The sequence below is a fragment of the Mirounga angustirostris genome, unplaced genomic scaffold (assembly GCF_029215605.1).
Source record: "Mirounga angustirostris isolate CCGP_5_RB_7025 unplaced genomic scaffold, mMirAng1.0.hap1 SCAF_2, whole genome shotgun sequence".
NCBI lineage: Eukaryota > Metazoa > Chordata > Mammalia > Carnivora > Phocidae > Mirounga > Mirounga angustirostris.
In genome coordinates, this window is record NW_026991710.1 from 11,613,625 (window position 1) to 11,640,390 (window position 26,766).

At 43.5% G+C, this 26,766-nt stretch overlaps 1 protein-coding gene and 1 long non-coding RNA gene across 8 annotated transcripts in view; both read left to right on the forward strand.

Moving 5' to 3' along the window:
• The window catches only part of C1QTNF7 (C1q and TNF related 7), a 106,591-nt gene that overhangs the window by 32,537 nt on the left and 47,288 nt on the right, over positions 1–26,766 (forward strand). The window contains exons 1-2 of one of the 7 annotated variants that reach the window (XR_008506628.2): positions 7–4,141; positions 4,544–6,080. The exons of 5 other annotated variants lie outside the window; for them this stretch is intronic. Coding sequence is in view for 1 of the 2 variants with exons in the window: in XM_064584305.1 (XP_064440375.1) it covers positions 4,056–4,141 (86 nt within the window). In the remaining variant the exon portion in view is untranslated. Of the gene's footprint in view, positions 1–6; positions 4,142–4,543; positions 6,081–26,766 lie in introns of those variants that run through there. One more of the 7 variants, XM_064584305.1, reaches the window with a different exon arrangement.
• Positions 6,084–26,722, forward strand: LOC135363572 (uncharacterized). Its single transcript, XR_010409307.1, has 2 exons — positions 6,084–16,920; positions 25,230–26,722. It is a non-coding gene; the product is annotated as an uncharacterized LOC135363572 (long non-coding RNA).

Here is a 26,766-nt window from a genome sequence, read left to right on the forward strand (position 1 = left end):
GTAAGTAAACAGCCCTCTCTCCCGATCGAAGTGAACTTCTTCAGGCTTTTTTTCTCCCACAGATGAGTCTTTTGGCTCACGCTGGTGTTGAGCTGTTCTCTCTCTGTTCATCTATGAGGTTTGGGGGTGTTTACTGACTGGGGCTTACTCAATGAACCATCTCCTCTGGGGGATGCTTCTGCTGAACAGAGGAGAGAAAGCGAAAGTCGTCAGAATCGGCTTTGCTTGGGAAGGGTTAGTTTTGAAAAAAGCCCTTGACTTGGCAGTTCTGCTCCTTAATGGCTATAGATCCATAGTCAAGAGGAGTGTGAGGCTGACATGAACACTTATGGGGGCTTCACCCTGCAAAACAAAATGGTCATCGGTTCTGTGCCTCCATAATTCAAATTTAAGGTGTTCTCTTCATTTTGATATACCGCAGGATTTTAATGGAAGAGAAAGGGAAACATAAGCTAATACTGTCCGGTGGAGATTTCCTTGCAGTGGTGTAAATCTTGTGCTCAATTTAGTTTCGGTCGGGGGTGCTGATTTATTAATTGCTCATTTTATTAAACAAATGGGCTCCACATTTTACACTGCTGTCAGGAGGAGAATGCATTCATTGCAACACATGAGCGTAAACATCTAGGCTGTTTTGGTAAAACTGTGGGTTTGTATTAATAGTAATTACGTGAGGGGATTGCATAATTTCATACACAACGCACTGTACTAGAGTATATTGCTTTTAAAGATATTTTAAATCAGATGTGGTTAAGGACTGAAAGGATTGCAGGGATATAGCTAATGTAAAGGAAATAGCTCTGTTTTGATCAACCTTTGTTCTCTGAGACCCTACAGCTTCACCAGGAACTTGAGTCCTTTTCCAAGGGTCCCTCATCAAGAACCCTAAGGTTGCAGGGAACTGGTGTCCCAAGATCTCAGACTCTGCCCCACCATCAGACTATGCATCTCGCAATATGTCTTGATTCTAGTTTGAATAATAAAGGCTCACATCCTCATCTTGGTTCTACTCCCTGGAAAGCTCCCCTAAGCACAAGAACAACTGCTCTTAACTCTGGTTGATATCTGACTTCCTTTCTTCCCTTTGAACAATTTTGGTTCACGGTTTGATTGGTCTTGTTCCCAATACGTTAGTTACTTACCTCCTCTGGGCCTCGGCATCAGCGCAAGTATAAGGCACGTCAGAGGGTCAGGAGGCTCCTCATGGTCAGAGGGTCAGGAGGCTCCGCGTGGAAAGGGATTTCAGCTACTAGGAATTTATAACAGCTTATTTCCTATGTAGACACCCCCTCACCCCCACCCCAGCCCGGAACAACTTTTAGTCTGAGGTGATCTCTAACCTCTCGTCTTTACTTAATATACGTTATATATCTAATGTGCTGAAAGCAATAAAAACAAAAGGTGAGATGATGCTCCCCTTCTAGAATTAACATGTTTGTACTCTGTGCAGACCAAGCCGCCTTATGTTTTCATGACAATAATTAAGTAAGTCTGGGCACTGGCTGTTGGACATGTGGGGTGCAATGGATCATAAAATGGAGGGATACACGCTTGGAATGTGAAAGGAAATCATCCAAATATTGGGAAACATGTACTGAGCGTTCACCATGCACTTGGCCGTCTGCTCACCCTGTCTCGTGTGATCTTTGGAGGAACAACTCACTGGTGAGGAGTAGCGGCTCTGCAACCACAGCACATGAGGACACGTCCCCGAGTGGCCCGTGTGTGGTCACTTAATACCTCTGCGCCTCGGTTTCCTTGCTATGAAATAACGGTAAAACCCCGGGGGCTTGTGTGAAGGTTGAGAGTTAACGTGAGCAAGGTATTGTTTCTGTCTCTCTTGCAGAAGAACCTGAGGTTAGAGATGGCTAAGTAACTCCCCCTCGGCCACACAGGTGATGGCTGGCAGGGCTGGGATTTGAGAGTAAATGATCTGACTGCATCATACTGGAGAAAGACCTCATTTTTACCAGCTTCCCTCATACTGTTGGGTTCTTTTGTATGCATCCTTATCCAGCCCTCACAGTGCCTTCTGAGTGGAAGTGACTGACCATTGCCCACGAAGATTTCAGACAGGGAAACAAGCTCAAGACTTGAGGCAACTCGCCCTTGGTCACACACTTAGAAATCAGCAGGGCTGGGAGCTAAGTGCAGGCTTTGGAATTCCCAGGCCTGTGGTCTTTTCAGGACCCCATGCTCTTGATGCGGGGGAGGGGGACGCACGACTGTCAGACCCATACTGCCCCCACTGCAGGGGAGAGTGAGCTAGTGGAGGACGACCATGCTTGACATCAGTGAGGCCCTCACCTGCCTCACCTGGTGCCTCATTAATTAAAGCAGATGCCGGGGCCCCTTTGTCAGTAGTTTTCCAGAGGATCGGATGTGCATCAAAGTTTGACAATCACCCTCCTCAGACTGTTCTGTAATCTGGCAAAGAATAAAGATGGCCATGTCCACCTGAAGAAGGTTAAACAATTCTGTTAAGTAGAAGAGATGGGGCATTTTCCTCATTCAAATTTTTTGATTACCCTGTGGTCAGAATCAACCTCATTTCAGAATTGTTTACTGTCTTATTTATATCCCCGTGCTTTCTTCCCCCTTCTGTGTACATCACCTTCCAAGCCCTGTGACCATCCGAAATTTGTGTCATCAACCCCTTTGACTGCACCAGCAGATTTCCTTCCCTTTGTTGGCTTTTTATTATAAATCAGTACCGCTCAGTGGAATTCATCACCATATTAGAATAAAGCGAGCTATATGTGTAACATGAGAAATTTACTCAAGAAACTTTACACAGAGAAACTGGTGACTTGGAGCATTTACTGTGCTGAATAAAATATAATGAGATAGCTTTCTCTGCAGACTACTACAGCACAGATAGAGATAAGCCAAACGTGTTCTCAAAACATGTGCTGGGAAGTTCAGCTGCCTCAGAATGAGGTCACAGAGGGTGTGGTGGAACCGGAACCCCTGAACGCTGGAAATAATTTCCGGTGGTGGCAAATGTCAGGAGTTGAAGGAAAATAGCCATGGTTTTGAATTCTGGCTTGATCCCTTTCTAACCATAAGACTCCACGTATGTCACTCACCTCTCAAATGCATATAACAGACATAAAAAACCCAGCATGGCACCTAGCATAATGGGTGCCCAACCAACAGGGGTTCCTCTTCTCCTTAGCTCTGGTCCGTTCAATCCACAAATATTTATTGAGCACCTCCTATGTGCCATGCATTATTCTAGATATAGCTGTGAACAAGAGCCCGAGTATCTTCCTTCATACCTCTGGAGGGGGCGACAATAGAATCATAAGCCAAGATGTAACCTCTGAGACTGGGTAGTGCTATAGAGAAAATACAATACGGTAATGAGACAGAGTGACCAGCAGTAAATCCATGGGGCTTTTTTGAGACCTGAACGTCTGTTCTGTCATTTTCTTTCCTCATCTCAGCATCACTTAGAAATCAGCAGGAGTAATTATATGAAAAGAAGGAGAGAAAAATCTCTGAACCAAACCGTACTGCAGTTATTTCTTTCATTTCATCTTCTGGGTTTTTTTCAAGATGTTCTTCCTCATCAAAGATAAATCAGTAGGTCCTAAGTGCATGAAGATTAATTAATGATTCTTCTTAAAAAGTTCAAATCATCACAATTCCTAGGGATTACATTGTTGGAAAGGAGAAGAACCACCGCATGGCAAATTTTTAGGGATGAATTGTGCAGCTTCACAATGACTTCATGTGTGGCTTCGAGTCTGAAATTGTACATATGTTAGTGCAGCCAACACACGAAGCTGCCAGAAGTTGGCTGATCCAACGCTCTATTTGCCAAGAGTCATGTGTATGGCTTTGAAAAACAATCCATGGTCTGAAATGTTTCCTTTCTTAAAATGGTGCGGCAAACCTCACTTGGGTCTGAAACAGCATCTCTCCATAGCGAAGGTCACAGTGTAGATAATTTGTACCAGAGGAGTCTTTGTCTTTCAATCAGCCCACTATTTGTGGCCAGAATATTCTTGGCTGTAACAATCCAGATGACTGTCTCATTACTCCATTAGGCCTTTGTCACCATCGTGTAAACCCCAATTATGGATCCACGACTTAGAACGAAAATTTTGTGTACACGGCAACACAAAATGCACAGGTCAGTGTTTCCAATTTTCCAATACAGTACTGGTATTTTTCTGTTTAATTTAGAAAAATGTGGTCTTTCCAAATTGCAAACACATTTCTAGAAATTGTTTTGAAAACAAGCTCCCAAGTTAAAATGCAAGGACTGAAAAATAAGAGCAAAGAGGATGAGATTAGGACATTGAAGTTAATTAACCGGTAGTAGAGAGGGTTGTGGGGCAATTCGGTGATGCTCCTTGGGCCTCCAAAGCAATCTCACCCAAAGAATGGTGGTGAGCTGCTGTCCCGAGGGGAAAGAAGGAGAAGGGAGCTTCTGTTGTGCATGCACTTTTATGACAGATACTACTCCAAGCATTTTAAGTATATGAGGTCTTCATCACGACCCTAGTGTGGCTATGATTTGTTTGTTCTACAGATGAGGAGCTGAAGCTTGGTGCAGTTAAGTAACAAGGAAGTTCAGCACCAGCTAGGAAGTGGCAGAGCAACCTGAATCCAGGACTGCCCTGCTGCACATCCCACTCTACCACTGTGCTGGAGAAAGATAAAAGGCTTCCCCACCAACCCCTCCTACACACATGCAATACACATTCTATTTAAGTAAGGAAAGAATGTACTACAAGTTTTTAAATGTTGAAATGGCCTCCTGAGGGAAGAGGCTGAGGAATTGTCTTCTTTGGAGGTCTATTAAACCCAGATTGGTTATCATACATGTCTGGTATGATTTCATTGTGGTCCTTCCCCAAGGTGAAAAGATAGACAAAATGATTTCTCAAGGTCCTTTCTAGTTTTTCCAACCAAAGGCCAAGTCTACATCCATACAAGGCAAAATGGTGGTGACAAGACAAGTCTGGTCATCCTGCTCTCCCTCCCCGACTCCATGCCGAGTGCTTTGGCTGCAGTGATGTCCAGACTTTGTGGAAGTACCACAGTCACTCGGATCACAGGCTTGGCTGGCCATTTCCCCACAACCAGGGAGGGGACCCAACTCTTCCAGTTTGTGTCCAACCAAAGGAAAACCATTCCAGTGAATCTATTATCTAACTTGATGGTTATACTTCCAATGTTTCAGAACTACAAATCGGGACCAAATTGGCATAAAAAATTGAACATAGAAAATAAGAATGTCTTCTACAATTCTGGCTACCACGTGTATCAGTTAGGATTGCATTTATCTGTGAGTATCAGAAAATCTAGTTCCTTTCACATGTAAGGGGTTTATTTTTCTCACACAACGAAAAGTCGAGAGGTAGATGATCCAAGGATGATGTAGCTATTTCAAGATGTCACCAGGAAACCAGGCTCCTTCTATCTTCTTGCTTCACTTGTGTTGTTTAGCATGTGGCTTTCGTCCTCATGGTGGCATGAGGTGTTGAGGCCTCATGGTGGCCCCTCCAGGTGTTGAGTTCATATTCCAGGCAGGAAGGCAAAAGCTTTCTTGTAAAATTTTGCATTTTTATTTGGAAAAGGAAACCCTCTTCCAGGACTTCCCATGTACATGGGCACCCCTTGCTGCAAGGAGATCTAGAAGTTTGTGTATAGAAAAAGGCAGGGGGAAAGTAGATAGGGGTGGGTTTTGAGAGAGTCAAGCCTACAGTACTCGTCAAAATTGTCCACAAATTCCTATTTCTGAAAGCCACGAATTTGGAATTTGGAATTTGGAATTTGATACATAAATAAATATTACATAAACATTTGTTAGTTCCATCTATTTTGATACTTAACTTTGAGCATGAAAATATTTTTGAAACAAGTGGTAAGGGGCAGGTAGGGAAAGGATTCTACTCAAAGTAGAGTAGGGGGAAGAAATGGATCCGAGTGTCAGATCAAGGTCTGAATTCTAGTTCATACCTAATTAGGTATGGGATGTCTGTGGGCCTTCATATTTATTTATATTTAAAATAGGGGTAATCCAGGCACCTGGGTGGCTTAATCCATTACATGTAAAATAGCTCAGGTCATGATCTCAGAGTTGTGAGGTCAAGCCCTAATTCAGGCTCCCCGTTCAGCAGGAAGTCTGCTTTAGCAACCCATAAAATTACTTTAGAATTAAATAAGATATGTAAGCTTATAAATAATATACCATATAAAGAGTCTGGCACTTAGTAGACATTCAAGAAATGATAGTTTTGCTTTGCACCTTTTATCCAGCAAGTGTGTAAACTTTATGAGCTAACAGTTGAAAAATCAGCTCTTTGATTACAAGAAATGAGAACAAATCCACTGAACGGTGTGTAGCTTTGCTCTATCAGTGCGCGCCAAGATTCTTTCATTTTGGGCTTCATCACATTATCTTAGCAAACCAGACAAAAATGTCCAAGTGATTTTGTTTTCCAAACTGCATCATACACTTCAAAGTGCCATCTGCTTGTGACTTGTTACAAAACAACAGAGCCATTTGGTGACATTTTAAAAAGTGACCAGTGTTTGTTACCAAGGGACATAATTCCTAGAATTTGTGCAATTTGTTCTGTGCTGTTGAGACGTGAAGTAAATCCTGCACAGAAACTCTCAGCTGTTTCAATACATTATCCTTATCTTAATCCCCGAATCCAAGTCTTAAATTGCATTTTTTTCCATTTTAATTATCTCCCCATGTCACCCCAACCTTTCCAGTCAAAGGTGGATATTTAAAGCTTATCACCTCATAGTCACCACTGCAAAATTAAAAAGAGAAAATGAAACAAACCAAAAAGAGTTCACAGCTTTGCCAAGTCAAAATCCACCCATCAGCCAAAATCTCATGTCCGCGCTATGATCAGGTGGATAAAAATGATAGAACATAACTCAAAGTCATTGGCTTTTGTTCACATATGAGTGAACTTTTTAAAGTCATCTTTAGCAAGCCATTTAACTTTATTCTCCCCATCCTTACCTGGAAAAATTAATGAACATCCCTGCCCCTCCCATCTCACTTGGTTGATAAGAAAACCATTGAGATAATGTGCTAGATGTGCCATTCAAAATAACACATGATATACTCAAGCGTGTTTCAGCATTTCCTGTCTATTGTAGTACAATTTGTACCATATCGTAGTGCCTAATGAATTGCATAACCTTCTCAGGTTCCCCTCTGATTTCTCACCTTATTTTAACCTTTCTTGACAAGATGCCACTGCTCTTCCGTCACTCTCTCTTCCATACCTCAGTGTGAATGTAGCCAGTTCTTCCTGGCTTCTACCTGATTTCTAGCTGTTCAGACTAAATATCCAGGTCTCTGCAGGCTGACCACCTCTTTTCCTGGCTAGAATGAAGCCAAATTCATTTCACATTCATTAAATGTATGCTTATTTATTGAATCAGAAGTGATCCAAATAGACAAAAATCCCTGCCCTCCTTGAGATTACATTTCAGTCCTCTGGCCTCACCAGTGTAGGCATACTGATGAGGACATCTCAAAGTCAACAATCTGATATCATGCTGTCTGGTCTCACTAAGATCCTTGCCCCAAGTGTTTCTATGCTGTGCTAACATGTGCTCATGAATTCCTGCACAACAGTCACCATGTAAATCATGGTCCAAATCATAGTCCTCTATGCAAATCACAAACCTTGATGGGGTCCAACTTGAGAATGGTAACATTCAAATGATGGACGTAATCTCTTGTTTTCCCAAAGTTGATCATCTTCATGCAGCCAGAGTGGTGCTAAGTTCTGGGTAAAGACGGAGAGAAAGCCACTTTCCCATGGTGAGTCACCTGGCTCCAAAGTAGTTGTGCTTATACCCAGAGATTAAAATCTTTACTGGAAATATCTTCCTGAAAAGTTTCCCTGGAAATATTTCTTTCAACATCTGACATTAACAACTCTCTCCATAAAGACTGAAAACCAGTCACTGGGCAGGAAACAGAAATAATTTATATCCTCTACTGTCCATATATATCCCCCTCCCCATTCAGATATGTGTACACACATATCCCCACACCTCTTACCTCTCCTTAATGGTCAATATGCTACTTCTAGTTGGCCTTAGTTAGAACACTCTAGAAACCAATGAAATCTGGGCAATCTATCTAAGCTGTTGTCCCTTCAAATTACTAGAGCTTGGAAATAGTTATTTCCATCTACTCCCAAGCACAGAATGGCCAGGCCCAACTGAATGCCTTCAGGTAGCAGCTTCTGAAGCACTCTTAGAAACAGCTGATCTGCTTTCTTCACCTTTTATTGGTCCTGCAAGTTGCTTTTAACCCACCCAGTCCATTTTCCTTGGAAGAACAGAGAAGTATGGTAGTTAGAGGTGGGTCAAGGGAGCCAAGTCAAGGTTATTTCAGGATGGAAAAGACTTCAACATTGATACAGACTGAGAGCAATCAGCCAGTGCTAGAAGATGAAGATACTAGAGAATGAGAGAAGGTATGTGAGCCAGGTAATCTAAGAGAGGCAAGAGGTAGATCGAAACAACCCCCCAGGGGTGTGTTCGGTTTTGAACAAGCATGGGTCCTGCCTCACGCCAGTGTCAAATGAGACTGGTAGGAAGCAAGTGAAAATGGATGGAAATGTGGGTAAATTAGGGATGATAGAAAAATTGCAGGGATCCTGATTGTGCTCTCTGTTTTTCTCTAGAAGGTTGGAAGTGGGATCATTGCTTATGATATGGACAGTGAGCTGATTAAATGTGTATGGCAAGTACCCAGCCCAGTTCTCATCATAGAGAAAGCACTAGAAAAAAAATTATATTTACTTCTCTTCCCCTTGACGGATTGAAATCTATAGCAAATGTTTATCTCCAAAAAACATCATATAAAAATAGCCACCATGACACCAGCCATATATTTTGCATTTTAAGTGAAACACATGAGCTTTCCTGAAACTTTTATTTTAAACTCTGAACTATAATGACCTCTCTACACTCATCTCAGTTTTGAAAATAACTTGGCTCAAGTGCAGACTGTCAGAGAAGCCCTCTGACCACACATATTCTCTTTCTGTGACCCACAAGCCTAGAGAATGTCCTGGAACCTTGCCAGCAAAGAGGTGTGTGGAGGAAGAAAGCTGAACTCTTGGAGCTTTTGATTTCAGTGCTATAAAAATGGTTCCAGACATGACAAATGAGAGGGAGATAATCTAAAACACGGATTGTTTCCATGTTTGCCCTTTGAAGATTTTAATAAGCATCAGCTTTCTTGGGCCAAATCAGGTTCTTAGCTTCCAAATCTTTCAGATTTAGATGGTCTTCCTTTGACTACTTGAAATCATAAGGGTTCGTTTGGGGAGGTTTCATGCTCAAACTTGAGGGCAGCTGGCTGACACACCACAGCAGGTGGTGGCCTCTGAGGGGAGAAGAGGTTCTCCTTCTGCTTGCCCTACCACCCTTCGCCCACAACATGAGGGGGAGGAGCATGGATGTGGGTGGACTAGGTCCAGATTCAGCCAGGTTTGAAGGTTCCCAAGAGGAGACTTCTCTTGTATGAACAAGGGTTATGAGTTTGAGATTTCCTGAACACTGGTTTTCTCAATCTCTCTCTCTCTCTCTCGTAAGTAAGTACTAGTCTCTTTGACTTGTCTTTTAAGAATTCTGGTCACCCGCAAGATCGGTATAGTCATAGAGAGCCAGGATTAAGTAGTCACAAAGTGCCTGGCACTATTCTAGGCACTTGGGACAGAGCTGATATCAAAACAGCCCAACTTCCTCCTCTAGATGTTACAGTCCACTTGAGGAGTAGACAAACAAAGACAACAAAAGATGTGCCTGTCACGAGGTGATGAAGACAATGAAGAGGGAAGTAGGTGAGAGAGAGGCAGGTGTGCTGCTTTAGAAAGGTGGGTCAGGGAAGACTGGGGCCAAATCCAATACTTGAGCAGAGACTGGAAGATAAAGAAGAATGAGTCATGCCAGCCTCTGGGGGAAGAGCATTTTGGGCTGGGGAGTAAAAACATGGAGAGAAGTAATGTTTTATGGCCCTTGGTTCATTCCAGAAACAGGAGGATGCCAGGTGGCTGGAATGAAGTGCATGAGGCAGGATGTGAGGTCAGAAGGGAGTGGGGATCAAGCCCATCTAAGGCCTTGCAAGGGCCTTGAGCTTTATCTCAAGGGATGCAGGAAGCTATTGCAGGGTTTTGAGCATGAGAGTGACTGACAGGCTCTGACTTAAGTTCTAAAACCAGTCTAAGACTGCTATTTGGGAAACGGACTGTTGGGTGAATGATATCATCCCTGCTCCAGTTCTCAGCAGGCTTGCCAAACTTATTATTATTTCAACAACAATAGCAGGCTCAGTTGATAAAGAATTCACAGACCAAAATAAAAGGGACATGCATAAAATATCTGACAATGATCCACCTTACAGCTTATATTTTACATTGCATTGCTCTGCTTGAGGGCAGACTAATCCCATCACAGCACAGTAATAAAATGTAATTAATTTGATTAAGGACATTTCTATTTGTGACATTTTATTTCACCAGCCAGAAAGCTCAAATACCAGACTGCTTTGTTCAAAACCAGACCTGAACGCCAAAAGAAAAATTGTCTGTTGCCTTTGTTTTCCCTGGACCTGCCTTTCCTGACAGTCAGAGTGATATCTCCCAGAACGTGGGAAGGATGTTTGTGTCCCAGCCCAGCTCACCAGGGTTATGGAGTCCTACTTGGGCATTTATGACCAAAGCTCTAGCTGTAACAAGATGCTCCTTTGTCTGGCCTTGTCTCTTGTACATGGGACTCTTTGGGGCCAGCGAGGGGGTGGGAGGTGCTAATATAGGAACGAGCTAATTGAAGACTTAGCTGTGAGAAATGATGGATCCCAATCAAATCATCATTTGGTAGATTTTCATTTGGTGGTTTATCATCATTGGTAGATTTTATTTAATTACTTCATCAACAAATACATGCCCCTACTATACACCAGATGCTGTTCTAGATGCTCAGGACTCAGCAACCAAAAGCACAAACAAAAATACTGTCTCCACAGAGCTTCCACTTCATAGGTGAAGACAGATGATTCCAAAATAAATTTAAAACATAGTATGTTATATAATAATACATGCAACGGGCCAAAAAAAAAAAAAAAAGGCAAAGAAGGGAGTATGGAATGGCTGGATTTGTAATTTTGGGAAGAGTGATCAGAGAGGCCTCACAGGAAAAGAGAAATCTGAGTATAAAGCTGAAGTGGTGGTACAGCAAGGTGATGATCAATATAGATAGTGTAGTTCTCGGTATAAGTATAGATACAGATGTAGATGTAGATATACATATATGTGTAGATATACACATGCATGAACACATTACCTACACATATACATATAGGTATTAATGATAGAAGTATAGGTATAGATATGGACATACATCTGAGGGAAAGCTTTCTAGGCAGGAAGGACAGTATATGCAAATATCCTTGAGAAACACCCTTGAAGAGCAACACAGAGACAGTGTGGCTGGAGCAAAGTGAGCAAAGAAGAGATAGGTAGATTATGGGTTCACATGGTGGGGAGGGGTAGGCCATCGAAGGTTTGTGGCTCATTCTAAGTCTTTACTTTGTAATCTGAGTAAGAAGGGATGCCATCAGAGGGTGGTACAGGAGTGCTCTTCCTGCCAAGTGCCTTCTTCAAGGGCAGGAGCAAAAAGGCCAGGTGGAAATAGTTGCAATAACTCAGGCAGGAGTTAACGTGGAAAGGAACAAGGGTGGCAGCAGTGAAGATGGTGAAGATAGGTGAGATGCTTGAGACAGTGCTTAAGGAGAGCCACAGAGAATTGTCACTAAGGTACAGTTCATGGGAATGAGGAGCATCAAGGGCAACTGTAAGGTATTTGGTTTGAGCATCGGAAAAAAATTGTTAACAATTACATGAGGAAGAACATGGCAGAAAGAAATGACAGAGAGCAGGTTGGGTACGCAGCACTGAGAGGAGGATTGCTGGAGTGATGTCATTGAGAAGGTGAGAGGGGGAGCGGGACGAGGGGTTGGGATCCAGTGCACGGGTGTTAGGTTGGCTTGGGATGGAAGCACAAACAGTTCATTCTAACAAGAGATTAGCAGAGCATACACACATGATATCACACAAAAGGGGGTATCCATGTGGTGGTGGGAGCTTGTATGTCTTCTGATTACTTCTATTTCCTGGATAAAATGAGAAATAAGGTCATTCATTGAACATGACCATGGAGGAAGAGGTGTTGGAGATTTAAAACTAGAAGACAAGGTATGAAATAGTTATAAAAGAGAGTGGTATGGTTAATGAAATAAGAAAATATAGTATAACTGATGGGCAGCATTAATCAAAGACCCTTCTGAAAGGAACAATCACATTTGGAGACGGAGGGCATCAGTCTGGTTGTGTGTTTTTCTCTAGTGCATCTAGCCAAAGTGGTGGTTTCGTTATATAAGGTTCAGTAAAACAAAAGAGAGGCCAAGGAGTCACGGGTGTATTGCAGAGAGTAATTATCATAGAATCTAAATGGGTGAGGACTTGAATAAGAGATAGAATGAAAATGGTAGTGTCCAAGTAAAATCAATAGTTGTTGGATTTGGGATACTGGATGGAATGCCAGAAAAGAAGTGGTAGTAGGACAGCAGGAAGCATGAAACTGAGTTTGTGAAGATACTGTAGTTATAAGTAGTATGTTCTCTGTATGATCATGTGAGTAAGAGTATGAGGCTGAGTGAGAGACAAGACCATTGAAAGAAAGTCAAGGGGCTGTAAGGCCAGGGTATGTGATAGGTTTTCTAAGGAGATGCTGAGTCACCTAGAATTATGGCAGTGATGTCAGAGAAAGTGACTGACAGAGGCCAGGAGCTGAAATCTCCAAGATATGAAGGGAGTGAAGTAAATTAGTAGGTGACATCAACCAGGAGGACTGGTGGGGATGGATGGACGGATGACATAAGTGAGACTTGACCCTGGAGAGATGGAAGGAGACAAGAGAATGAAATGGCAAGAAGGAACACAGAGGTCCTATTGTATATCTGGGCCCAGTGGAATGAGGACTGAGGGGTAGAAAACATCCACCACATGAGTGTGCTACAGGGACAGAGGTGTCCTCAAGGGGATGGCCAAGCTGAAGTCAGAACAAGAAGATGCAATGACATTCGGAATGGAGGGTGAGGATACAAGGCCCTTTGCTGATGAGTGACCTTGGGTTCTAAAAGGCACCAGGGAAGGAAGGGGTAGGAGATAGGTCAGGAAAGGAGCCAGAGTGATGAGAGTCCACAAGATGAGTGATGACCTGGAAGTCTGGAAGGACATGAATGGGGATAAAGAATGTGATAAGACTCCCCTAATATCTCAAGGTAAAGAGTGAAGGTGAGTCTGTAAGTGGGAGGAGGACCGAGGTGGGGTCTACAGGAACCATGACAGGTTTATGGAGGCTTGAAGATGGGAGGGTGAGGAGTTGTCTGGAGCACCCAGAAAGCTCTGGGACGTTTTCCTTGCTCCCCATAGAGATTTTCATGGACTATCTTGTGGGGTTCAGGTACACTGATAATCCTGGATTATAAAAAATGAGAAGGTGGGAGGCAAGAAAGGAGGCCGAGGTGGTCAGAAGGGACAGGTTATGGAGAACTGTGAATCATTTTGAAGACCTGGGGCTTTACCCAGAAGACCAGGGTTCTTAGTCTTGTGATGTGACAGGGCCCTTTGGAACACTAAAGATTGTGGTCTTACCTCTACTCTCACATAACCCTGCACATCCATTCTGCCTACCATGTCAAGGAGAATTTGTCATTTGTCTGTGTTAGTGTTCAACCAGAGAACAAGAACCAGTAGAAGATAATATATATTAATCAATATATGGTAAGCAATCGGACTCTGCAATTGTGAAGATTGTCTGGGAATTCCAAAATCTGTAGGGAGACCTCCAGGAAGGACACTCTAGGACTTTTAGGCATGAAGAGATGCTGCAGAACTTAGGTGGGATTTCTTCTTTGTTCGGGAAGCCTCAGCTCTGCTCTTAAGACCTTTTAACTGACTAAATCATGCCCACCAGATTACCTAGAAAAGCCTCCTTTACTTAAAGTCAACGGGTTATAGATTTTAATCACTTCTGCAAAATTCCTTCATCCCAAAACCCAGATGAATGTTTGATGAAAATCTGGGGACTGAAGCCTAGCCAATAAAACTGGCCATGGCATCAGTATATTCCCTAAAGTCTATAGATCCACGGCTGGGGCTCCTATTGTGAGCGAGCAGGAGTCCATGAAGGGAGAAGGGTAAGATGGTCCACCTTGCAGCTCAGAAAGATCAGATCTTCATGCTTAAGTGGTAAAAATTCTTAGTAAAGAATTTGAGTAAACAGTACTAAAAATAAAATATGACTTTCTCCAGTGCAAATCCATGTGAACTACAGTTGGTCTCAGTGGGAAATCAAGCAAGTTGGAAAGAACCCCAAAGAAAAGTTATTCCAAATTTCCCTGGATATCTCAAGAAAGGGAGTATCTGTCCAGTATGCAAGGATTTTTAAGTAATAGTTCAAAATTCTTAATAACTATCTCATCTTCCACTGAATTCGCAATTAATGAGTTGACAAATCTTTACAGGCACCTAATCAGTGTCCAGGATTCCAGTGAAAAAGGAAAAAAATAATTAGCCACAGTCGGCCTCACCCCTTGTCAAGAAGCAGTCTCTTTGGGGGTCCATCAGTTAGCGCCTTTTCAACCGAAAGTGACAGAACACCCAACTCAAGATGCTTCAAAGTAAGAAATGGGGAGGGGATTTCTTAATGCATAGAACTAAAATCTCGGGTAGATCTTCTGGCTTCAGGTTCTATTGAATCCAGTTACTCTAAGGATATGGCCTGAACTCTGTCTTTCCACATCTCTTGGTTATGCTTTTCCTTGAGTTGACTTCACTGTTGGTCAAGTCTCTCCTTACAGTGGCAGGTAGGGTCACCAACAGCTACAGGCCTACATCCTTGTAGTTCAGCAATCCCAGCAGAAAAGTCCCACCACTGAGTTTCTCTGAACTCATTTAAGTCACTAGCTCTCCCTTGAATGAATAATTGTGACCAGAGTAATGTAACACGCTGGAGAGGCTGGGGCATGGGCAGACCTCACCAGAACCACAAGTTCTGAGGGGAAGAGAGAAGAAAAGGTCCCCAAGGGAAAATCAAGAGGGTATTCCAGAAGAGGGAATGGATGTTTGGTAAACAACAAGAGTCAAGGCCCAAAGGAACATTGCAACTCAAGATCCAGAAACCAGGGCAAGTCAGAAGAGAACTGAGAATTCCACTGGGCTCCCTGCCCTAAACCACAAGGCTGTTTCCTCTCTAAGGGCAGCTAATAACAACACTTACTCTGTTTCACAACTGCAACCATTCTTAAAAGTCAAATGAGATATATGCTAATATACCTTAAAAATAATAAACATTATGTATTTAAAAAGATATAATGATAGCCCAACCAACGAGGTGAGGCTGGGTTTGTGCTGGAAAGGGGAAGCGGGAAGGCAGAGAACAAGCAGGAAGAAATACCACTATTTGGATGAAGTTACTCACAGGTAAAGAGATTTGTTTTGGTTTGTTAGCATAGTTAGTCAACATAGTTAACATAGTTAGCCTTAGTAAGTTTGTATTCAGAATTCCATGGGCAAGAATGAATTAAAATAATAGTAGTGAGAGGCGCCTGGTTGGTTTAGTCAGTTGAGCATCAGACTCTTGGTTTCCGCTCAGGGTCCTGGGACCAAGCCCCACTGCAGGCTCTGTGCTCAGCGTGGAGTCTTCTCCTTTTCCCTCTGCCCCTCACTCCCTCCACACTCTCTCTCTCTCCCTCTCTGTCAAATAAATAAAATCTTTTAAAAAACATAAAAATAATAGTAGTGAGAGTTACAGATTTATTCCCTACTAACTGCGTGACTTTGGGAAGGTTATTTTAACTTCTCACTGTCCGTTTCGTCATTTGTAAAAAGCACCATAATAGCTGTACCCTACTCAGGATAAATGCGAGGATTAAATGTGTTAATATAGGTAAAGTGCTGGGCATAGACTAAGTGTTCTACAAATATTAACTATTTTTATCGGTCCTCAAAACCCATTGGTAGGTATTCTTAACACCATTTTTCTACATTAAAACACTGACACATAAAAGAATTTAGTGGATAAGGAAAGATGTGAACCCAGGTCTGACTGACTGCATTTCATGCTCTTTCTGTTGCAACAAGGACTTTGTAAATACAGGCAGGCAGGGAGGGAAGGAGAGGGAAGGAAGGAGGGACAGAAAAGCATTCACGAGTATCCAGATCCTTAAACTGGATTTACTTTCACAACAGTTAACCAGAGATTCTGGAATATTCTTTTAGCCTTGGATTGAGTGATATTAATTTAAATGGTTTTGTTAGAGAAAGTTTTGGCCAGCACAAAAGGAAGTGAAAATTTGAGGAATGTGCCAGAGACACCAAGCTGAATTTAATTATTCTTCTCTGGAAATTCCCAAACTCTCCATTCCTCCAGACATCGAGAAACTCAACTCCATTTTCCTCCCAGGAAGCCCAGATGGCACAACCATCCACCTCGTGGTCCTCACCTGTGTCTATCTAGAAGCGCTCACCTGACATCCCTCATTCGCTCCTCATCCCAGCCCCAGAGTGGCTCCTGCCAGCGTCACAGCCCCAAAGACAGACAAGGAGAGAGTGGCAGAGTCATTTGTGAGCCAAGCCTAATCCCCAAGCCTTCTGCTCCTTCAGCTCTGTGCTGGCCTTTGTCCGTAAAAGCAGCCCCAGCCCTGGGGCCTTGGCCCCCCTGCCACCCTGCACAACCCTGTGGGACATCCGTGTCCATAGCCTCTCCAGGGACGCCCAGTCGCAGCCCTCGTTCCCGGAGAGCGCCACCAGAAGCTTCCCAGGCACCGACAGGCAGAGCACAGGGAGTAAGGTAAGAGGCTTTAGAGCCAGGAATTCCTGGGAGTCCCACTTGGCTCTCCATGAATCTATTTCCTCTCTCCAGCACCTAACAGTAAACAGAAATAATTACCATATGAAAAGAGCACCAACAGGTTTTTCAAGAGGGAATGGAATGAAATGAAAATGTAGGAGTGAGAATAACCAGGAAAATAGGTACATGCCAAAACCTGAGAGTTTGTTACCCCCCACACACACCGACAAGGAAATAATCATAACAATTGTAGTAAGAGCCCAGAAATGGTCGGTGAGCTTGCCTGGAAGCCTCAGTTCCCTAACTGAAAACCAGGAGCCTCTGACACTCATCCCTCAGGGCCTTTTGCGGGACCCTCCCCTGTGGTCAGAACCCAGGGTGCCTGGGCTGCTGGAGCTTCCAGAGAGGCCAGGAGCAGACCTTCCAGGCAAGCTAAAACACAGGGTTCCCAGCCCTGGCCTTTCTCAGAATCCCCTAGGAGCCAGTGAAGAGACAAACCCTCAGTCTTGACACCTAAAGATCCTGACCTTGTGTAGTGTGGTGCCTGGGATTTTGAGTTTGAAAACCTGGAAGCTCTGAATTTGAACACCACCACTCCATGCAACGTCCTTACTGTGTGACCTGGGACATAGGAGGCCACCTCTCTGAGCCTGTTTCCTCAGTGTTTTAAAATGAGGCAAATCTGCCTATTCCATAGGGTGGTTGTGACAACCAAACGTTGTGAAAGCACGAGCAACAAGCAGGGCTGTTCACGGTAAACATGCACTTATTGAGGACCTGCCATGTGCCAGGCTCTGTTTTAAATATGGGGGACACAGTGAACAAGACAGAAACTCAGCACACACCTGGAACTTCCAAACAATAAAATAGTAACCACTCCCTACCTCAGAGGATGGCACAGCACTCAGGGAAAAAAATAGAACAGGGATGGGGGCACAGGGCCAAAGCGGGGGGAGTATTTCATACTAGGAGCAGGAGGGGCTCAGATGTGTGATGTTTGAGCAGAACCCTAAAGAAGGTAAGGGCACGAGCCTCTGAAAGCCTAAAATATAAGCATTCCAAGCAGAGAGAAAGTCCCGTGCAAAGGCCCTGGGGTTAGAATACATTTGGAATATTTGAGGAAGAGTGAGATAAGATAGTGTGGCTGAGGCAGAGGGAGACAAGAGGTAATGACAGGAGCTGAGGTCAGAGAGAAACCCAAGGACAGACAGAGGAGGGCCTCGCCAGCCACTGTAGCCGAACAATGAGCTCTCCAGAAATAGCAGTTGAACTGACACAAAATGAAAGACAGCCTAAATGTACATCAAGAGGAGTAGGCTTACATAAGTCATCGTCTGCTCATACCACAGAACTCTGGGCGGAGACGGACATTCACCAGAGATCGTTGAGTGAAGAAGCGTGTTGTGGAAAAGAGATCTGTTTGGACCCCATTTTTGAAAGAAATGTATCTCGATATGTGTACATGTCTGTGCAGAGTAAAAAAAGGTGTGGAAGGATGTGCATACAACATGGTAATAGAAGTCTTTGAGGGTCAGGATTCAAAGGAGGAGATTTATGGAGAGGGACTCTCACATTTAACTCTATATCCTTCCATATCATGTTCATTTTTTTGCAAGAAATATATTTATTTTGTAATTTTCAAAAACCACAAAATATGTGTTGGATCCAAATAGGATTGGAATCTACTCTTCACGTTTCAGGGATCACGGATGAGATCGTGAGGAATCTTACAGGTCGTAAACCGTTAAGACGTGGCTCTGGCACTTTCTTACCCAAGGAACCAAAAGTGTCTTAGGAAGAAATCTGTACCCAAGGGAATTCTAATCACTAATAAGAATTTGAGCACTTCATTTGTTTCCCAAAAGGATTTGAGCAGGATGGTCTCAAAATGTACCTGTGGGATTTTAACTTTGGGAGGTGACTGGCTGATAATACGGAGAGGCTGAGCTCTGAAAGATCTTTATTACTTACATATCCTGAGAGGAAGGGAGTACCATGACACCCAGGGCCACTTGGGGAAGTGCCTGGTTTGGTTATAAGACAGAGGGGGAGAGAGAAAACCCTAAGGGACAGAATCTTTGTTGTGTTTTCCATAAGAAAGGTCAGAGTACACAAGATTGGCTAGTTTGAATAATTCCAGCAGGTTTGGGGGCATAGGGACTGTCCCCAGTTGTCAGGTAGCTGGCCCTAAGGTGATTTAGGGCAGGAGGAATACAGACTTGAAGAGTTTGATAAAGGATTTGTTGGGGGGTTGAGGTGGGATCTGGGCTCTGGATTGGACTTTGCATATGAAAGTCATGCTCCCCAGGGTGCCTGGGTAGCTCAATGGGTTAAGGGTCTGCCTTCAGCTCAGGTCATGATCTCAGGGTCCTGGGATCATGCCCTGCTCAGCGGGGAGACTGCTTCTCCCTCTTCCTTGCCCCTCTCTGTGGCTCGTGCTCTTTCTCGCTCTCTTTCTCAAATAAAAAAATAAAATCTTAAAAAAAAAAGTTATGCTCCCAGGTGAGTCTTTGCCATCTCTAAAAATTGGCTAGCCCTAGGAGGAGCAGTCTCTCCCCGGTCAGTGAGGCCATAAATCCCAGAGCATCAAGAATACAAAATATAAGACAACCAGTGAATTAATTGGCTCTGTTATGAATTAATGTCAAATAGATTCAGAATCTAAGAAAACACAGTTACAACAATGACCCATTTAAAAGAGGCCTGGGTCATAACTCAGACATTCTCTGCTGCCAGGGTTGAGGGGGAAAAGGTACAGAGATGCAGGGCCAAGACCTGGGAATCCAGAGCAGGGAAAATATTTTAAATGACTTTGAAAAAACACCAGAAAATCACAGAACGTCTTATGTGCTGAGCAAATACAGAGTACCCTAAGTATATTACCTCTAATAACCCTTTGAAACACGTATTACTATCACCATTATACAGATGAGAAAACCAAGGCTCAGAGAGGCTAAATGTCTTGCCCAAAGTCATCTGGCCAGTAAATGGTGGAAGTAGGGTTTAATCCTCAGCCCATATGATTCCAGATTCAAAGCCCCATTCCTCATAAATTTGGGTTCAAACCAGGGTAGATGCTGATCTTTAAAGAGATTGATTGGCCGGGGGGTGGTTGGGGGGAGGAAGAAGCAGTGACAGCTGTCAGCAACGGTGTCCCCTTAAGCGTCACTGAGACTCTCACAAGGATCTCAGGGCAGATGTCATTCCAAGCCCAGCCAGGCAGCAGGAATGGGACAGGACTACAGCTGGAGGGCGCCCAGATGTGAAGACTCGGCCATTTGTCCTGCATCCTGGGCCCCCGTGGTCCAGATCCCCACTGAGGTAGTCTGAGCAAGCCTCAGTGGGGTTGGACTAGAGACCAGACAGAGAGGAACTGGCTGCGGATGGGAGGGGAGCAGGGCGTCTAAATGGGAGGACCAGGGAGCAGACAGGGACTGGTACAGAGCACCATGAAGAGCATGTCACAGAGCAGGAGAGGTCCCATCTGGAGGTCAAGTGAATAACGTTTCTGTGAGCTTCTAGCATTCTTTGTGATCTAGGAGGGAATCGATCAGTACTGACTGAGCCCCAACCATGTGCATGACACAGGGGATCATACTTTAGTTTTCCCAAAAGCGAACCCTAAGACAAAGACTTAGGGCAGATTGATTTTGTGCACAATGCAAAAAGTGTGCATAAAGAAAAGAGATAATAAAGCAAAAAAGGAGGGGTGTTATCGAATGGATCAGCACTGTGGGCAGCCGAGGCTCCATCCCTCCAGGGACTCTGAGGAGCCATGTAAAACACGCCTTAGGGTAGTCTCATCAAAGATAGGGAAGCTGAGGTATTTATCCACCAACCCATGTCCCTCACAGGTTGAGGATCGCCCCTGGGGGTCCCCATCTCCAGCACCTGCTGGCAGCCCACAGACTCCTGTAGCTCCAGAGAAATCCCCCAGGCAGGGAGGCACAGGGCCACGGGAAAGTCAGGAGGCAGTTGTCAGTGTAGATGGGGACTTCCCCTGCAGATGCAAGTGGGTTCTGGGATGGGCTGAAGGCCATGGAGCAGGGCAATACCAGTTTCTGATCCACAGAGAGCCCTCACACACCCTGTGCTTCTATACTGAACTATTTGTAGTTACTGGCACCCAGCTCTACAACAATCGGGGCCCAGGCTCAGGACACCTCCATCTGATTGGGAACCCCCTAACCAAAGTCCTGGGCTGAACTCAGACATCCCTTTCTCCAAAAGGCCTTTTGTGACCATCCATCCTTAGGCGACAGTCTGCTTCTGGCTGCTGAGTATCCCAAGAGGGACCCTAGACAGTGGTTAAGCTTGCTCTCCAAATCACAACTGGGCTTAAAGACGGTAGTAAGTCCTGGTGCTTATTTTCAAGGGGCTCACAATTTGCAGCTCGAGAAGATCCCAACACCTTCTAGGCTGTGAACACTTCCAAGAGCCTTTAAGGCTTCTTTTAGAAACATGCTTTCTGAGAAATGAAAACAAGAAACATTCTTTGGAATCAGTTTCACTCTAGTTGCTAACTTAGTCATAGGACACCTAATAGCCGAACAAGGCAGCCCCATCCACAGCCAGGGAAATCCCCAACTTGATGCTGGTAACTACCGAGTTCTACTTCCAAGAATCCCCAAATCATCCAAACCACTCTGGAAGGTGCCACCTCCACTTCCCACTCCCAAGCACAGCGCAACTCAACCGACACAGGAGCTCTCCCATAAATCTGGTCTTCATTGCTTTTTTCTCCACCTCGGCTATTGTCATTAGTCTACTTATTCATTCATTTATTCACTCACTCAGCCAACAATTTTCTGAGGGCCAGTCATGGGTCAGATGCTGTATTTGGTTGTAGCAATGCAAATGGGAATGAGGTATGGCCCCATGTAAAAAGGAGCTTATAAGCCTGAGAGAGGGTAGCTATTTCATTCTTCCACACCCAGGTGAACATTTTAAAACACTTGGGGTTACCCAGAGTTCTAATGAACCCCAGCTAGAATCCATTTCCCAAAACCTAACAGCAAAGACAATCATATTGGACTCATGCTTACCATCCAGTACTGGTCTCTCACCAGCAGCCAAGGCTCAGGTCTCCTCAGAGGGGGCAACCCCTCCTCAAACTTCAGGGCTGAGCTCAGGCACCATTTTCTCCAAAGACCTTTTTTAACCATCCATCCTGAGGAAGCTCTCTGCTTCCAGTGCTGATGGGTATTGCTAAAGGTGCTGGAGTTGTTGGTCAAACAGGTGCTAGGGTCATGCTGCCCACAGTGTCCACTCCAACTCTGCCGCTAGGTCACCTGGGCCAGTTCCTTCATATCTCTATGCCTCAGTTTCCTTATTTCTAGAGTGGGGATAGTGACAGCAATATATGTCAAGCTGATTCTACAGATTAAATGAGATGACCCACATACAGACATAGCCCAGTGCCTGAGCACATAGTAAGCACTCAGACACTAGCTACTGTAATCTCAGAATACGCACAACATCTGATTTCCATTGTTACATTAATTTCACCAACACCTCCTTATGTATGTCTTGCACAATGATAAGTAACTATATATGTGTTAAGTACAGGAATAAATGAACTGATAGGCCACTTGCAAAATTAGCAAAGTGCTTTCAAGTAATGTGTACTGAGTGCCCCCTTGGGACCAGGCACTGCTCCAGGGGCTTTCCCACATAATAGCTCATCAGTTCTTCCCAGTATTCTTGTGGGATTAAAAAGTCCACTGCTATTATAGCATTTTTACAGATGAGAAAATAAGCTCAGAAAATTTATGCAATTGTTCTGGGGCCATTCCATTAAAGAATGACCAGGCAGGGATGTAGGACTGGATGGTCTGGTTCTGGGGAAGAGATGTCACTATGGAGCTAATACGCAGGCTACAGACAGAACCGGACCTAAGACATCTTCAATTGTCTCTTGGCGTGGTGATAATTCAAAGATGCAAGGTTTAATTTTAGGAAACATCTAGGATTGTACACACATTTTTTAATTACACAGAGAACAAATAACTTGATTAAAGAAAAGAAAAAGAGAAACCTTAACAGACTATAAATTGCCAAAAGACCTGAAGGCAGCAGCTCCCTTGGCTCCTTAGGAGGGATACATGATCACTGTAACTGATCAGAAGTCAACTGAGTTTGTTGAGGTAGTAATTGAGGCTGTCAACAGCAATACATTTAGGCAAAAGAAGATGTAGAAAAGGAAGCAAAGAGAAACAAACAACAAAAAAAGGTTAGGTTCCATTGTTTCATTTCCTGGTGAACCCAAGAAATCTGAAACCTCTGCAACGAAAGGACTTAGCTTTGCAGATTCTACAAAATTTTCCCTCCAATGTACAAGGAAGACACTGAAGCTAGCCAGTGTCCTGGACGTGTGACAAATGGTCTGCTCTGATGCACACCTTCCAGCCAGCCCTCCTCACCACCCCAATATCCAGGCTCCCTAATGTTTGATACAGAAATTGTTGGCTTTTCTTGCCCTATGTTGGTCAAAGACTATACAGGAGAAACAAACAAATCCCAAATTTCAGTGGCTTAAAACAGCAAAGGCTTCTGTATTTTCTATTGTTTTTATTGATACATATTGTTGATCCTACAATATGATTATTGTCACATGCTCGACATGAGGTAACAGAGTAGGAGCTCAGAGACCTAGCCAACTTTACCATCTTCCTAGACTACTGCCATGGCATGAGTCTTCACAGTCCAACATGGAAAGGGAAGAAAGAGGGTAGGAGGTTCACGTTACTTCTACTCGCATTTTGCTGCCCAAGCAATTCATCTGACCACGCCTAGCTTTGAGGGGTGACAAAGGGTGTGTCTCAAAGAGAATAAAACCAGAAATACTGGTGGGCATCCATGCTGTGTACCTCACAGGTTTAGGAGTCTCTGGCTGGGAGTCTCTGGTTGGGAGAGCCACAGGACACATACTGTGAAGATACTGAAATTCAAAGGGATGTGTCTGGTCTGCGTCATGTAGAGAACAAGAATCATATGATTCCTCTCAACTACCACTACCAACACTCAACATGAAAACATCAACCAAGTTCTAGGGGCAAAAGGGGAGCCCAAGAGTTTTCTATTCAGCCAAATTGTACCACTATTATAAGAAACCAATGTTCTTAAACATGCAAGAATTCAAGGACTACAGCCTGGTATGAAAAGGGATGAATTGGACAGGGAGGGACAACTCTGGAGTCACAACTTTACATGTTTCCTAAGCCACACTGACCCCCTGGAGACCAAAGTCTGATGGGGACATTTCACCAGGGCAGGTTGAATAGGAGGGCAGAGACCACAAACTAATACGGTTAACCACACCCCTACCCATGTCCCCTCTGTACTACTGTTGATCAACAGTTGGATGCACCTACTCATATTTGAGTAATTCCAAGAAAGAAGCCAGGTGGCAAGGACCCCAGTATAAGTATTGCAAGAGGGGGAAAACAGGGAGAAAAAGTAAATGCTGAAGGCAGATTAAAAAATATATACAGCCTAAACGATCTATTCCAGAGAACAAAGACATTAGTTCTCATCAGTATTAAATCATTGACAGCATAGATTTTCAGAGGGAAAAAAAAAAAGTTCAGGGAAGGAATAGAAGTAATCCAAAAAGAAATAAGAAGAAAACCAGTCGCAAAGTGAACTGGCAATGCTCAGGAAATAAATGGAAGCTAAAAATAAAGCAATTTTAGAGATGAAAGTCAACTTAGAAGCAACTGAAAATAGATAAAAACCATGGAAAACGCAGGCCATGCTTAAGAAATCACACAAAATGAAAGAGAAAGGAACAATGGGATCAAAATTATTGTAAACGAGACAATTCAAACTGAAGAAAGAGGCAGGCTGACATCTTCAAACTGGTATTCTGAACAGAAAAACGCAAGGGGACGGGAAAAAAACAAAATTCAAAAAAAGTTTCTTGGGGCGCCTGGGTGGCTCAGTCATTAAGCATCTGCCTTCAGCTCAGGTCATGATCCCAAGGCCCTGGGATCGAGCCCTGCATTGGGCTCCCTGCTCGGCAGGAAGCCTGCTTCTCTCTCTCCCCCTGCTTGTGTTCTCTCTCTGTCAAGTAAATAAGTAAAATCTTAAAAAAAAAAAAAAAGTTTCTTTCTTGAGGTAAAGAAAGCTAGGTACCTCTAGGGTTTTTTGTTTTTTTGTTTTTTGTTTTTCAAATTTGTATTTAAATTATAGTTAATTAAGATACAGTGTAATATTGGTTTCAGGAGTAGAATTTAGTGAGTCATCACTTACGTACAACACCCGGTGCTCATCACAAGAGCCCTCCTTAATTCCCATCACCCATTTAGCCCATCCCCCTAGGTATCTCAAGATTTAAAGGACACACCATATCCCAGGAAAAATCAGCAAATTTAGAAGCATTGGAACACGTACTGTGAAGATACTGAAATTCAAAGGGACGTGTCCTGTCTGCAACGTGTAGAGAACAAGAATCACATGATTCCTCTCAACCACCCCTACCAACACTCAACATGAAAACATCAACTAAGTTCTAGGGGCAAAAGGGAAGCCCGAGAGTTTTCTACTCAGCCAAATTGTACCACTATTACAAGAAACCAATGTTCTTAAACATGCAAGAATTCAAGGACTACAGCAACAAAGGGCTTTCTGAAAAATACTTACTGATGAAATCCAGCATTCTAAGGCATGAATCGAAATTAAACACCGAGCACCGTAAAAGGACAACCATAAGCATTGGATCCACTTAAACACAGAACCAAAGCTGAGCAACCGTGGGAATGAGTTGATGGAACAGAATATAAATGTTATAATTCCAAAAAATCTAAAAATAATAATGTAACTAACAGGGGCGCCTGGGTGGCTCAGTCCATTAAGCATCTGCCTTTGGCTCAGGTCATGATCCCAGGGTTCTGGGATCGAGTCCCACATCGGGCTCCCTGCTTGGCGGGAAGCCTGCTTCTCCCTCTCCCACTCCCCCTGCTTGTGTTCCCTCTCTTGTGTTCTCTCTCTCTCTGTCAAATAAATAAAATAAAATCTTTTAAAAAAAATAAAAATAAAAAATAAATAATGTAACTAACAAAAATCAGGAGGCCGGGGGTGGAAAGGAAAAGAAAGTGCATAAAATCTCCCTTTCACAGCACAAAGTTAATACCTGTCATGTACAATTGAAACATCCAGTTTTCAAAAAGTGAAATCATGCCAAACTCTTAATAATTTTTTTCACAATTGTGTCTTCACCTGAGAAATATCTTTTAGGAATTAATAGCTCTTGTTATGAACAAATGTTTATGTGTAGTTCAACAATTCCTTCAGTTTGATTCTACTTCCTTTTTCTTCTGGTAAATACAAGAGGACTTGGGTTTAATCATGTTTATAAAAATAGCATGCATCATATGAACTTATTTTTGTAAAGCTGTATCTACCAAGGCTTCTGTCTAAATACGTGCCTGCAGAGAAGTTCAGGATGATGTTCATCAGTGTTGGCAAAATGGTTTCTGAGAGGTAGAAGCTTTTGCTTTGCTCTTTTTCTTTGTTTTTTCCTGAAATTCTTAGATTTTGTAGCTCTTCCTTACTGTCCTAAGCAACACAGCCTAGCCTGTGTTTCTCATTTCAGACGCAGAGTGTTGGTCTCATCCTGTCCCACCCTCTTACCCTAGTGATGTGTGCATTTCCTAGAGCTGCCATGACAACAAACCTAGTGCTTCAGGCAACAGAAATGCACCTGGAGACTCTGAGGTAGAATCCATTCCATGCTTCTGTCCTAGATTCCAGTGGCTGCCCCACCGCTGGGCTCCTTGACTTACAGACACATCACTCCAAACTCTGCCTCTGTGTCTTCTCCCCTACTCTTCCCTTCTGAGGACA